We start from the raw sequence: 15,640 nt of genomic DNA, 5'->3' as shown, positions 1-15,640 counted from the left end.
TATATGTACCACAGTTTTTTTTATCCACTCATCTACTGATGGACACTTGGGCTGTTTCCAGATCTTAGCAATTGTAAATAGTGCTGCTATGAACATAGGGGTACATATATTCTTTCTGATTGGCGTTTCGGGCTTCTTAGGATATATTTCTAGAAGTAGGATCACTGGGTCAAATGGCAATTCAATTTTTAATTTTTTGAGGAAACACCATAGTGTTTTCCATAGTGGCTGTACCAATCTGCATTCCCACCAGCAGTGTGCTAAAGTCCCCTTTTCTCCACTCCCTCGCCAGCATGTGTTTAATGATTTGTTGATGGCAGCCATTCTGGCAGGTGTGAGGTGATACCTCATGGTTGTTTTAATTTGCATCTCTCTGATGATTAATGACATTGAGCATTTCTTCATATGTCTCTTGGCCATTTGTATGTCCTGTTTGGAGAAGTGTCTCTTTAGGTCCTCTGCCCATTTTTTAATTGGGTTCTTTGTCTTCCTCTTGTTGAGTTGTATGAGCACTCTATATATTTTGGAAACTAACCCCTTATCTGGTGTATCATTGGCAATTATGCTCTCCCATACAGTGGGTTCCCTTTCCATTTTGATGGTTGTTTCTTTTGCTGTGCAGAAGATTTTTAGTTTGATGTAGTCCCATGCGTTCATTTTTTCCTTTGTCTCTCTTGCGTTAGGCATTGTATCTGTGAAAATTCTGCTGTGTGTGATGTCTGAAATATTGTTGACTACATTTTCTTCTAGGATTTTTATGGATTCACAAGTCACATATAAGTCTTTAATTTATTTTGAGTTTATTCTTGTGTATGGTGTAAGTTGGTGGTCTAGTTTCATTTTTTTGCATGTAGCTATCCAGTTTTCCCAACACCATTTATTAAAGAGGCTGTCTTTACTCCATTGTATACTCTTGCTACCTTTGTCAAATATTAATTGAGCAAAATGTCTTGGGTCAATTTCTGGGTTCTCTGTACTGTTCCATTGATCTATACACCTGTTCTTGTGCCAGTACCAGGCTATTTGGATTACTGTGGCTTTGTAGTATACCCTGATATCTAGTATTGTGATCCCTCCTACTGTGTCCTTCTTTTTCAAGACTGCTGTGGCTATTCGGGGGTCTTCTTTATTTTTTTATTTTTTTATGAAATTTTTATTTATTTTTTTGTTACAGATATTTTACCTTTTTACCCCATTGGCACCCCCCACCCCACCTCCGCCCCGTCCCCGGCTTAGTTGTCCATGTCCATTGGTCATGCATACATGCATATAAGTTCTGTGGTTTATCTCTTCCCACCCCCCACCCCCCCACCCCCTCTTCTGAGGGATGTCAGTCTGTGCCCTACTTCCATGTTTCTGGGTCTACTGTATTCCTCACACTGTTATGTTCATTATATTCCATATATAAGTGAGATCATGTGGTATTTGTCTTTTTCTGCTTGGCTTCTTTCACTTAGGATAATACTTTCCAGGTTCCTCCATGTCATCTCAAAGGATAAGAGATCTTTCTTTCTTACTGCTGCATAGTACTCCATTGTGTATATGTACCACAACTTTTTTATCCATTCGTCTACTGGTGGACACTTGGGCTGTTTCCAGATCTTGGCTATTGTAAATAGTGCTGCTATGAACATGGGGGTACATATATTCTTCCTGATTGGTGTTTCAGGCTTCTTAGGGTATATTCCCAGCAGTGGGATCACTGGGTCAAATGGAAGTTCAATTTTTAATTTTTTTTTTTTTTTTTTATCCTCACCCGAGGATATTTTTCCATTTTTTGTACAGATAGAGTGGGAGGAAGAGAGAGGAAGGGAGAGAAAGTAAGAAACATCGACGTGAAGGGACACATCGAGTGGCTGCCACCCGCACGACCAACCAGGGCCGGGGACAAACTGCAACCAAGGTACGTGCCCTTAGCGGGAACCGAACCCGGGTCTCTTCGGACCGCAGGCCGACGCTCTAACCGCTGAGCCAAACTGGCCAGGGCCAATTTTTAATTTTTTGAGGTAGCACCATATTGTTTTCCATAGCGGCTACACCAGTCTGCATTCCCACCAGCAGTGTACTAGAGTCTCAGAGGTCTTCTTTAAATTTATTATCTTCTTCAGGAGTCCGGTCAAGATGGTGAACGCAGTATGGCCTCCTCCCACAACCACATCAAAATTACAACAAAACTACAACACAACCATCATTTAGAACCTCCTGGAATCGAGCTGAATGGAAGTCCTACCACTACAAAATTAAAGAAGCAGCTACACCGAGACTGGTAGGAGGGGCGGAGGCGCGGGACAGGCTGGTCCCACGTATGGCGGATAAAAATCAGGAGGATACCTCAGTTGGGAAGGTTCTCCCTGAGAAGTGAGGGGCCCCCGTCCCACATCAGGTGCCCAGCTCAATGTCCCAGTGCCAGGAAAAAAAGTCCCCATAAATTCTGTCTGGAGTCCTGGCCGGTTTGGCTCAGCGGTTAGAGCGTCGGCCTGCGGTCCCGAGAGACCCGGGTTCGGTTCCCACTAAGGGCACGTACCTCGGTTGTAGTTTGTCCCCGGCCCTGGTTGGTCATGCGGGTGGCAACTACTCAATGTGTCCCTTCACATCGATGTTTCTCTCTCTCTCTCTCTCCTTCTCCCTCGCTCCCTCCCACTCTATCTGAACAAAATATCCAAAAATGTCCTCGGGTGTGGATTAAAAAAAAAAAATTCTGTCTGGAAAAACCAGTGGGAACTGAGGCAGAGGGAGGCTTCGGCTGCGGAAGCCCCAGCAGCTCTTCATAAAGGGCCCACGCGCAGACTTACTCAGACCCACTCCCTCTGAGCTCCGAGGGGAGGCACCTTGAGGGGCACCAGAGAACAGGGAAAAACTGAGTTGTTTGGCCTTTGGACGAGGGCTAGAGGGGCAGCTTTCTCCTGGATGGACGTGCTGGTGGAAGCCATTGTTCCTTTGGTGAGCCTTTCTCCCGTAGGGCAGACTGCCACCATATCTGGGACTCCAGCGACCTGGCTCACACTGTTGGCCCCACCCTGGTGATTCCCTGAGGCCCCACCCCACCCAACTTTCAGGCCCACCCAAGCTGTTTCCAGTGGCTTTGCTTTAGGATTAGCCTGTCTTGGATCCTGCTTCAGAGTTTTCCCAAAATCAAACAAGCAGCATCTGGTACCTGAGCCCATCCGTGCACCTGGCACCATCAGACCAGTGGACACCCTGTGTCAACACAGACCAGTGCACAGTAGCGGAGCTGTCAAGATGCCAGTTGCCGAAACCACAAATGGTTGGGAGCCCAGCACCTTCTCCCACAGTAGCAACCCAATCAGAGTCGAGGTATACCCCCAGCAACAGAGGCTGGGGAGCAGACATCCACCCCCAGGCAACAGAAGCACAGACCAGCAGCAGAGAACCATCCCCAAAAACTACAGCAAAGGCTGAGCAGGAGCTGAGCGCCACTGGGCAGCAGCACTCCTTAGCCACCAATGGTGAGACCTGGGGCTCCATAGGGGCCTTTGCAACACAGCGGCCCACAAGAGCGTTGGGAAGCTGGGGATCCAGAGGGGCCTGTTCAACCCAGTGGCCCACAAGAGAGGTGGGAAGCTAGGGATTCAGAGGGACCTGTGTGACCCAACAGCCCACAAGAGTGGTGTGGAGCTGGGGCTCAGGATGAACCTGTGCGACCCAATAGCCCACAAAGAGCAGTGCAGAGCTGGTCTCAAGAGGGGCCAATCTCAGTGAGCCCCATACCTCTCATTAAGTGGCCCCAGGCCTGGCACTAGAAGCAGCCAGCCTTGGTTCACAACTTGGCTTTTCCTGGACACCTCTCCAAGCCCAGCACAAGAAGCAGCCATCTGCAGTTCATTCCGTAGCTTATGCTGGGTGGCCCTGGATAGAGTACAGGCAGTGGCTGACTTGCCCCAGAGGCAGCATACCTGGTGGACAGTTTCAGACCACACAGAAACACTACCACCCAACCACCTCCACAAGTGACACACTCAATGAGTGGACTCATTGGGTACCAGAGCCCTGCTGAAGTAAGTCTTGCTCTGTGTGGTGGGCCCCTACACAGCTGATCCTCCAAGGTAGTGGTCAGTGGGCACAGCCAGTCCTTGCAGCTGATCAGCCTGAGTAAATCCCTCCCATTGATGTGCCAACAGCAATCAAGACTCAATTACAACAGAAGGGTGTACAGTTCACACTAGGGATGCATCACGAGGGCCCAGCTGGGGTGATCAGGGAGACTGTGCCACTGCATTCTACAGGACACCTACAAAGTATCCCTACAAAGACTGGAAGACATAGAAACTCTGCCTAATACATAGAAACAATCACAGGGAAGCAGCCAAAATGAGGAGACAAAGAAACATGTCCCAAATGAAAGAAAAGAACAAAACTCGAGGAAAAGAACTAAACAAAATGGAGATAAGCAATCTAACAGATGCAGAGTTCAAAATACAGGTAATAAAGTTGTTCAGGAAACTTGGTGAGACATCCAAGGGACTTAGTGAGACCTTCAAGGAACTTAGTGTGACTTTCAGGGAACTTAAAGAGACCTCCGAGGAACTTAGTGAGAACATCAACAACATAAAAAAGGGCCAGGGCCAGTTAGAAATTAAGGATGCATGCCCATGCCGGTTTGGCTCAGCGGTTAGAGCGTTGGCCTGCGGTCTGGAGAGACCCGGGTTCGGTTCCCGCTAAGGGCACGTACCTCGGTTGCAGTTTGTCCCCGGCCCTGGTTGGGTCGTGTGGGTGGCGACCACTCGATGTGTCCCTTTCGCATCGATGTTTCTCTCTCTCTCTCTCCCTCCCACTCTATCTGAACAAAATATTGAAAAATGTCCTCGGATGAGGATAAAAAAAAAAAAAAAAAGAAATTATGGATGCATTAACTGAAATAAAGAATAATTTACAGGGAATCAATAGTAGAGTAGGTAAAGCCAAGAAGCAAACCATCGATTTGGAATATAAGGAAGCAAAAAACACCCAACCAGAACACCAAAAAGAAAAAAGAATTTAAAAAAATGAGGATAGTGTAAGGAGCCTCTGGGACAACATCAAACATGCCAACATTCACATCATAGGGGTTCCTGAAGGGAGAGAGAGCAAGAAATTGAAAAACTATTTGAAACAATAATGGCAGAAAACTTCCCTAACTTGGTGAAGGAAACAGACATACAAGTCCAGGAAGCAGAGAGTCCCAAACAAGATGAACCCCAAGAGGCTCACACCAAGACACATCATCATCAAAATGCCAAAGGTTAAATACAAAGAGAGAATCTTAAAAGCAGCAAGAGAAAAGCAGTCCGTTACCTACAAAGGAGCTACCATATGACTGTCAGCTGATTTCTTCTTTTTTTTTTTTAATCTTCATCTGAGGACATTTTTCCATCTTTTGTTCAGATAGAATGGGAGGGAGAGAGGGGAAGAGAGAGAGAGAAACATTGAAGTGAAAAGGACACATTGAGTGGCCACCACCCACACAACCCAACCAGGGCCAGGGACAAACTGCAACCAAGGTAGGCGCCCTTAGCGGGAACCAAACCCGGGTCTCTCTGGACCGCAGGCTGATGCTCTAACTGCTGAGCCAAACTGGCCAGGGCTTTCAGCTGATTTCTTAAAAGAAAGTTTGCAGGCCAGAAAGGAGTGACAAGAGATATTTAAGGTGATGCAAAGTAATGACCTACAACCAAGATTATCCTGCAAAGCTATCATTTAGAATCGATAGACCTATCAAGAGTTTCCCAGACAAGAAAAAGCTAAAGGAATTCATCACCACCAAACCAGTATTATATGAAATGTTGAAGGGTCTTCTTGAAGGTGAAGAAGAACAAAAATATGAACAATAAAATGGCAATTAATACATATCTATCAACGATGGAATCTACAAACAAAATAAGCAAGCAGAACAGAAACAGACTCATAGATAACAGAGAACTTGTTGCTTGCCAGAGGGGTGGGGGCTGGGAGGATGGGTGAAGATGAAGGAATTAAGAAGTACAAATTGGTTGTTAGACTTATGAACCTCAAAGGGAAGGGGGGAGGGAGGGCGGGATGAGATAAACCAAAGAACTTCTATGCATATATGCATAACCAATGGATACCGACAATAGTGTGGGGAAGGCAGGAGAGGGTGGAAAGGCAGGAGGGAGTGAGAATGGGGAGGAGGGGGTCAATGGGGAAAAAAGGGAGAAACATCTGTAATACATTCAACAATAAAGATGAGTTTAAAAATAAATAAATAAATAAATAAATAAATAAATTTATTATCTTCATCAAATATTACTGAAGAAATAAGATTGGGAGCTCTAGGGAATCTCGGCTCCTGGGGGTCTTGGCAGATGTTGCCAGTTGGTTTGTAGTATGTGTGGTGGGAGGCGGCAAGGCTTCTCCTATGGCTTCCAAATGCTGCCACTCAGTGAAGAGGTCAACCCACCCCCAACAACAACCCTCCCTCTCCCCACACCACCTGGATGGAGATGGCACCTGGGCCTTCTCTGACTGAGGTAGGGAGCATCCCTGTTCAGTAGCTAGTCCCAGAGCTACAAAGACATAGAGGACTGGGCTTTTAATGCTTATAAGAAAACAAGGGCACATTCTCTCAGAAGAATTGCAAGAGAAGGCAGAGGAAGCAGTAGATCCGAACCCTCATCTACCATCACCAAAGAGTCAGGAATTTTCAGCATAGAGTCAGGTTTGTTTGTTTTTACATTGATTTTAAAGAGAGAGAGAGACATTTGTTGTCCCACTTATTTATGCATTCATTCATTGGTTGATTCTTGTATGTGCCCTGACCAGGGATCAAACTGGCAACCTTGGCATACTGGAACAACACTTTAACCAACTGAGCAACCTGGCCAGGGCACAGATTTATGTTTTAAAGAGACATTAACTGAAGTGGTGAAAACAAACCAAGTCTTGATCCCTGAATGATTTGACTTCCTCATCTAAATGGGTAGCCTCTTAGGAAGCAAGGTGGAGAGAGCTCAAATGCTTAAATCTAGGTATGCAAGTTTATCCCAGTTTTAAGAAAGATTTTTCATTGATAGCATGTGAGTAGCAACACCTTAACTCAACCTGCTTAGAAAGAACTGTGGTGTGAAGCAACTTAACACCATGCTCTGCTTAGCGTTTGTAGATGGACTAAATGAGACTTGCACCTAAAGGTTTTCAAACATAAGCTTACCATGAATTATTAGACAAATGAGGCTGGTTACCTGAAGGACTGATTGCTGGCTGGGGTCTTGTGGATACGAGGGAGAGGTGAAGGCTTGAAGACACCCGTCAGTTTTAGGAATGTATTTCGGTATAGAAGATATTCCTTAGTCTCATCTTTTCCCTTTGCACTTGGTTTTGTAGAAAATTCTGCTGGTGAGACTTTTTGTTTCCCAACCAGTTTTTGTGGAAACCTGGGCACTTTGCACACTTGCAATGATTCCATTCCTGAAACAGAATATACTTCACTGAAAATCCTTAGTGGGTCAAGGTCTTTGTAGGCTGGGGTAATGTGGCTGCAATTATTTGGATACTCCTTTACCCATTAATGGCAGTGCCTTTCTGTTGGTTCCTCTAAGTGCACTTTGTGGTTGCTCAGAGGATACATAGTGTCTATGTACTAAACAAGGAAAATGTCTAGGCTATCAACAAATCTAATCTATAAGTGTTTGATTATCTATGCTTATCTTGTGCCAGGTAGTGTGCCAAGCACTTTGACACATTATCCCATTGAATTAAGAACTCTAATGAAGTGAGTAGTCTTATTTTCATATCGCTGGTAAGTCCAGGTTCACCCAGCTCGAAAGGGGCAGAACCAGGATTTGAACAGATCTATTTGATTTCAAAGATTGCACTTTTACCCCATGCTATAGACCAGTGCTTCCCAACCTCTTTTCATAAAGTAGAAAAATGTAAACTGTAAAGCCCAATACATATTGAATCTTATAAAAATATGATATAAAAAAGAAATCGTGATCATCTGTATGGCACTTGGTGGTAAATTTAGTGGGCTGCATGTAGGTAGAATCAACTTCCCCAGGGGCTCTATCATCTCAGCCCAGCTGCTCCTGAGAACTGAGGACTTCTGTTTTTCAGTTCCTGTGTAAAACATTTGTGACACATCCTTTGTGAAGTTGTACATCACAGTAAGTACCAAACGACTTCCTCGAATAGAGAAGCTTGCCTTTTGGATTTAGCATACAATTAATGCTAGTTCCTTGCGGATTCTGTATTTGTGAATTTGCTTACTTGCTAAAATCTATTTGTAACCCAGATCAATATCTGTGGCCCTTTCATGGCCATTTGCAAATGCGTCAAGTGGTGAAAATTTTAATTATGTTGTGCTTGTTCCTAGTTGAGGTGACGCCCTGCCTTCTTTTTCTGCTCTTGTACTATAAACAAGTGCTTTACATGGTCTTTTCAGTGCCATGTTTTACACAGTTTTGCACATTTTGTTGGTGATTTTGCCATTTAAAATAGCCTGCAAGCTTGGTCCTGAAGGGCTGTCTAGTGTTCCAAAGGACAGGAAAGTCTGATGTGCCTTATGGAGAAAATAGGTGTTAAATAAACTTAGTTCAGGCATGAGTTACAGTGCTATTGGCCATGGGCTTGATATTACTGTATCAACAATATATGTTAAACATGGTGTCTTTAGACAGAAACACACATAAGATAAGGTTATGATTGATTGGTTAATGAAAATATTGTGACCAGAGGCTGGAAGGAACCTCACCCTATATTTTCCCTAGGAACAATGGTTCAATATGCAATATTTGCCGAGATGCTATAGAATCTAACCACCATGGATAAGAGAATCAACTGTTTTATATCACCAGTCAGGAACTGAAACTGTGATTGATTATGTAATAAAAAGCCAGCTCTGAATTAACATCACATTACGATAGCACATTGTAATGTGAGGACTCACGCCTCCTCTCAACACAGCATATGGACGAAAGACATTAACAAGGACCGAGGTTTGGGTGATGAGACTGAGTGGTGGTAATTAAGAGGTAAGAGTATTTTCTGATATAAAAAATGAATATGAAAGCACCTCCTCTTAATAAAAACACAGCAGTGGCCAAAGAGAAGAACTCTCCAAAAAGAAAAAGGAAATAAAATTAAGGTTGGCTCCTTTGATTTTCTTGCTATGGCCAATCACCTGGATCCATGGTAAGAATCTATATGTAGAGCACTTTATAGTTTACAAACTCACCACCTCAGGAACCTTGAAAGGAAGAAGCAGTTTAAATGTTGGTCCTCTGGAAGTCTGAATAATGGGAATGGGTTATGTGCAGCAACATAATGGGTTCCATAACTGACCCAGTGAGAATTTGTAGTGATCCAACCAGCTAAATAGGATGTGCTTGGCCTTTTCCTGCAGTCTTTTTAATTTAATGATTGTCCCAATGTCAGACATAGGGCTTATGTCTGTTACAGATGTATCCACTAGACCTGATAAACTTGAAGGCTTTAAAAGAGAGAGAGAGAGAGAGATTACTATAAAGTTCATTCATTCATTCATTCATTCATTCATTCATTCATTCAGGTTATTGGGTATTATTTATGGGCTGGGCACTGTACCAGAGACTAGGACTAAAGATATAGTATATAAAAGTCATGTTCCCTTGTAGACTGACAAATCTCAGAGGGAAGGGAGGGTAGAGAGTAACCCAAAAACATATATGCATAACCAATGGACACAAACAATAAGGCCTAGGTGGGGGGCAGGAGAAGGGTAGAGGGGGTCAGTGGGGGAAAAGGGGGGACATCTGTAATACTCTCAACAATAAAGATAATTTTTTTAAAAGTCATGTTCCCTTGTGAATGTCACTTAATGTCACTAAATTATACATTTAAAAATTGCCCTGGCCAGTTTGGCTCAGCGGTTAGAGCATTGGCTTGCGGTCCGGAGAGACCCAGGTTCAGTTCCCGCTAAGGGCATGTACCTCTGTTGCAGTTTGTCCCTGGCCCTGGTTGGGTTGTGTGGGTGGCAACCACTCAATGTGTCCCTTTCGCGTTGATGTTTCTCTCTCTCTCTCTCTCTCTCTCTCTCTCTCTCTCTCTCTCCCTCCCTCCCTCCCACTCTATCTGAACAAAATATCAAAAAATGTCCTTGGGTGAGGATATAAATAAATAAATAAATAAAAATAGTTAAAATTGTAATTTTTATGTTATGCATACTTTACAACAAAAAAATGTTGGAAGAAAAACTATGATCCCTGTGTTCAAGGTGTTCAGAGTCAATGGAAGAACTAAATAAGTAAACATTATGATACACCACAAGGGCTATGTTATTTATAAGCACAGAGTGTGACAAGAGCATAAAAAGAAAACAATGTTTGTAATAATGAGCTTCTATTTAGCAGAAGAAAGTTTCAAAGCAGTACATCATGAGGATATTAGACTTTAAAATGTTGTTTTAGTGAGCAATATGTGTAATCTTCTCATAATAAATTGGGTATATAAAGAAGTTAGCTTTGGATGAGCTTATATGACTAGGAAAAGTGTTGATAACTCAGTTTTATGTATATTCATTACGACTCAGAGAACAGACTGACAGCTGTCAGAAGGGAGGGGAGTTGTGGGGCTGGGTGAAAATGGTGAAGGGATTAAACAAACAAACAAAAAACAACTCATAGACACAGACAACAGTATAGTGATTACCAGAAGAAAAGGGGTGGGGGAGGTAGAAGAGAGTATAGGGGGGATAAATGGTGATGGAAGCAGACTTGACTTGGGGTAGTGAACACACAATATAATATACAGATGATGTAGAATTGTACACCTAAAACCTATATAATTTTATTAACTAATGTCACCTCAATAAATACAATAAAAGTGAAAATAATATACATATTAAGTATATGTTATATGGAACCTTACATATTTACATATAAAATATATGCATAACGGTATACTTAACTCATTGTCTGGGTGTCATTTGCATAATTTTAGTGTGTTATGATAGTGCCAGATGAAGATACAAGAGGAAGAATGTGAAGAGAGTACAGAATTCAATGACCCATAAAGAGATTAAAAAAGTGAATGGCAAGAGTTTTGAGGAATATTATCTACAGAAGTCAGGCAATAAAAATTGAACCTGGGAATCAACCCTATCTGAAGGGCATGGACTGGAACTCCCTTGTCATAATGGTTCTAAAAAGGACTCAGAGAAACCATCTAAGATGTTGATAAATATCACCTAAAAAAGTATCTTAGGTCCTGAGTCTCTGCCTCAAAAATCCTCTGGATAAATAACACTCAGAAAAGTTTAGAATTTAAGTAGACATATCAAGTAAATTCAAACTTAATGTGTACAAATGAATTTTGAATCATTGGTATAATTTCATGTATTTATGTTTGAAATATTAAAAGATATTTTGGTAAATTAGAAATCCTGAGAGATTATCCTTGGGCTTCAATTTAAATTGAGTTGACTGGTTTAAGACTTGTTTAAAAGTTTAAGATAATTTGACTAATTTCAAAAATATAATTGGAATATTTAAGAGAACTGAGAGTCCCCTTTAATTTATTTCTTTATAAAAGTTAAGAATTTGAGAATACCTTGCTTGTTAGGGTTATAAATATGCATTAGAGGTATTTAAAGGGGAGTAAAATATATTAAGACATAAATGCATTTTAAAATATGTAAGGGATTGTTATTCATTAAGTTGTACAGAGTCTAACTGTTAAAGGAAGATCAGATCAATTTGAGTTAATCAAACATTAATCAACAAAAATATAAAGATCTTAGTACAGTGTATAGATAAAATTAACAGATTTTAATGGCCTTAAAATGAATAAAACTGGTGTTTAATGGGTCACATTAATGGGAAATAAATTTCAATTTAAAAACTAAAGTGGTTGCATTTTACTATTCATAAAAATCTCTCGGACATCAAAAAGCCCCATACTGGCTCCTCACTTTTTAAAGCCACTCTCCATCACATGTTTACTGAATTGGTTAATCACAACCAAAGTGAATTGCTTTAGTGGTTTTCTTTTAATGAAACATAATTTACAGAAAATTCTCTAAGAATTGCTAAAAAACACTATTTGCTAGCAAAGAGAGACAGTAAATCAATGAGATAAGATATTCATAGGCATGACCAACATGTATGAGAAATAAAATTTTGAAAATATAAAAGCAGGAGAGTTTATGTGTGTGTATATATATATATGTGTGTGTGTGTGTGTGTGTGTGTGTGTGTGTGTATATATATATATATATATATTTAATCCTCACCTGAGGACATCTTTCCATATTTTGTTTAGATAGAGTGGGATGGAGAAAGAGAGAGAAACATCGATATGATCGATATGAAAGGGACACATTGAGTGGTTGCCACTCACACGACCCAACCAGGGCGGGGGACAAACTGCAATCGAGGTACATGCCCTTAGTGGGAACTGAACCTGGGTGTCTGGACTGCAGGCAGATGCTCTAACCGCTGAGCCAAACCGGCCAGGGCAGAAAAAGAATTTTTTTAAATGATTAATTAAATGCATTTATAAGCTCCAAAGAAGTAATACATGAACCTAAAAAATTCTAGAACATGCCTCTCTCTCTCATAAGTACAAAGACTGTAGGAATTATTTCTCTGAGTTGCATAAATAGGTTATAAAAATGAATAAAATAATAGGAAAAAACCTGGATTTACCTTCTCTGAACCACTTCAAAGAATAAAGACTCATTATTAAATGATTTAGCAACATATCCCAGAACTTTCAAGTTCATGTCCTCTCATAAATCCATTTGATGCTAAAAATGTGACTATTCTATGTATCTCTTCTACTGGACCCTTAACTGAACCTGCGTCTTCCTTGTAGTCTTTTAATTGTTTCATCAACTTTTTGGTGGTATAATTTACATTCAATAAGTAGCATTGTTTGATAAGTTTTGATAAACGTATACCCCTGTAAGCACCACCATAATCCAAATCTAGAACATTTCCAACATACCCCAAATTTCTCTCCTTTCCCATTGCAAACAATACCCGCTCCACTCCTAGGGTCTTTTCTCGAGTTTCATATAACTGGAATCATAGAATGTGAGCTCTTTCGTGTCTGGCTTCTTTTGCTTAGGGCAATGTTTTTTTAAATATATCTGTTTTTGTGTATCAGTGGCTCATTTCTTTTCATCAATGAGTGGTATTCCATTGTCTGCATGTACTTTGGTTTATCCATTCACCAGCTGATGGACATTGGGGTGTTTTCAGTTTTTTAATATTATGATAAAGATGCTCTGAACTTTCACATAGAAGAAGTCTTTGTGTGAAAATAGGTGGCCAGCTTTGGTAAATAAATACCTAGAAGTGGAACTGCTGGGTCACAGAGTAGGTATATGCTTAACTTTATAAAGTGCCAAAATGTTTTTCAGTTGGCTGTACCATTTTACATTCCCACCAGCAGAGTATGAAAGGTCCAGTTGTTCCATCTCCTTTCAAACAGGTGCTATTTTCAGTCTTTTATTTATAGCCATTTTAACGGGCTTTAAATGGCAACTCATTTTTTTATTTTGTATTAAATGCTTTTAATTTGCATTTGCCTGATGACTGGCAATGCTGAACATTTTTTCTGTGTGCTGGTTGGTAATTCACATCTTATTTTGTGAAACGTCCATTCAAATCTATTGCACATTTTTGGGGGTTGTCTTATTAAGTTGTAAGCACTGTTTATATACTTTGGATACAGTCCTTTGTCAGATATGTATATTATGAACATTTTCTGCTTTCCTATGGTTTGCCTTTTCATTTTCTTACTGGTATTTTTCAAAGTTTTTACTTTTGACAAAGTCAAATTTATCAAGTTCCTTGAAGTTTTTTTGGAAATGAGTGTAGCTGCTGCTTTGGCCAATTATTGATGTATTTGGATTGCAGGTTTGATCCCCAGCCCTGGTCAGGGCTGTGGGTGAGGCAACCAATTGATGTATCTCTCTCACATCGATGTTTCTCTCTCTCTTCCTCCCTTCCACTCTGTCTAAAAAATCAATGGAAAAATGTCCTTGGGTGAGGATTAACAACAACAACAACAACAACAACAACAAAAAGGCCTCAACAGGGTGAAAAGGAGGACCATCTGTTAAAAAAATTAATAAACATTTTAAAAAATCAATGGAAAAAATATCCTCAGGTGAGGATTAATAAAAAAGTTAAAAAGCCCTGGCTAGTTTGGCTCAGCAGTTAGAGCGTTGGCCTGCGGTCCAGAGAGACCGGGGTTTGGTTCCCACTAAGGGCATGTACCTCGGTTGCAGTTTGTCCTCGGCCCTGGTTGGGTCGTGCAGGTGGTGACCATTTGATGTGTCCCTTTCACATCGATGTTTCTCTCTCTCTCTCTCTCTCTCTCTCTCTCTCTCTCTCTCTCTCTCTCTCTCTCTCCCCCTCCCACTCTATCTGAACAAAATATAGAAAAGAATGTCCTTGGGTGAGGATAAAAAAAGTAAAAAAAAAGGGACTCTGATGATTACTTCATGCTATATGTGAATGCAAGGGATAAATATATCAATCTCTATTAAGAAAATAGCACAGAAAGATTTTTCAGGCTCGATGGAAGTGTCCTCATTCTAAATCTTTAGGAAGTGGTAGGTTTCATGACAGAAATGAGTATTAATTATGGCCTTCGAATCTTCTGAATTGCGGCATATTAATAATAACAATGTTTTTTCTGATTTGATTTCTCTGCTAATATTACCCATATTGTTTTCATCTTTGTAAGAACTTTACATATATAAAATATATTTTCTTCAAAATTAATGTACTCATTAAAAGAACTAGGCATACATTCCTCCAGTCTTTTAAAACACATATATAAGAATATATTTTCTTTGACCAAAAGTGGAATCAAAGAATACATGCTGCTTTGTCATCCACTCCCTGCCCCCACATGCACACACATTAACAACATTCTGTAAACATCAAAGGGCTTTTGTGATACTATTTTCCTTAAAAACTAAAGACCAGGCCTATGAAAAAGAAGAAAATTCTTTATATTGGAAAATTATCACTATAAAGATATTTCAGTCAATTTATAAATATTATAAAGGTCTTCATTTCTAAATACTGTTTTATGTTAAATAAGAAAAAAAAAAATGAATACCAGTTTAACAATGCCAACTTCTTTTCACAACTTAAGAGTTGAAGATTATCCAACTCCAGGTGAGAGGAGGTGTAGAGACCTAAACCAGAGAACATGGATTTGTCTTCCTACATCTGAGACAGAAACTGTGGTGGACATGGCAAGCTTCATGTCCTTTTCCCACCTCTCTCAATGATGCTGATTATTGGAAAATGCAGCACTGCTGTGGGAAAACCCAACCACTCCATGAACTTTCTTGCCAAAGCGAGATGATTTCCATCGTCCAAATATCACATTAATGCATCTAATATTGATGGGGTTAATATGCATCCAGAAATTCATCTGCAAGGGAGTCTGAAAATACAGTTTCCACCTTTCCAACCTCTGCAGTACAGAAAGGTACACTAAAGGGAGGGGAGAAAGAACATGGAGCACACCATGTCCACCATGGTGACATGGTTCTCCTCCTCCTCTATCTGCCTCTTAGGTGTTGGTTTATTGGCCCTCTTTTCTCATTCTATCTAACCTTATTTAGTGATTGATTCTCCATCTCATTACATAAGCCATAAAACTGTCCTATGGATTCTGC

General features: G+C 40.7%; 1 protein-coding gene across 6 annotated transcripts in view; it reads right to left on the bottom strand.

The window, feature by feature from the left end:
• Positions 1-15,640, bottom strand: part of LOC118623426 (uncharacterized protein C3orf20-like) — a 116,014-nt gene that overhangs the window by 35,793 nt on the left and 64,581 nt on the right. For all 6 annotated transcript variants that reach the window (XM_036250976.1, XM_036250977.1, XM_036250978.1 and 3 more), the window contains exons 14-15: positions 9,298-9,445; positions 7,197-7,422 (exon numbers count right to left, since the gene is read on the bottom strand). In XM_036250976.1, the coding sequence (XP_036106869.1) occupies positions 7,197-7,422; positions 9,298-9,445 (374 nt within the window). The remainder of the gene's footprint in view (positions 1-7,196; positions 7,423-9,297; positions 9,446-15,640) is intronic.

Source organism: Molossus molossus, unplaced genomic scaffold (genome assembly GCF_014108415.1).
Source record: "Molossus molossus isolate mMolMol1 unplaced genomic scaffold, mMolMol1.p scaffold_m16_p_10, whole genome shotgun sequence".
NCBI classification, from domain to species: Eukaryota; Metazoa; Chordata; class Mammalia; order Chiroptera; family Molossidae; genus Molossus; species Molossus molossus.
Note: the sequence above shows the minus strand (reverse complement) of the source record. Positions and strands in the feature narration are given on the sequence as shown.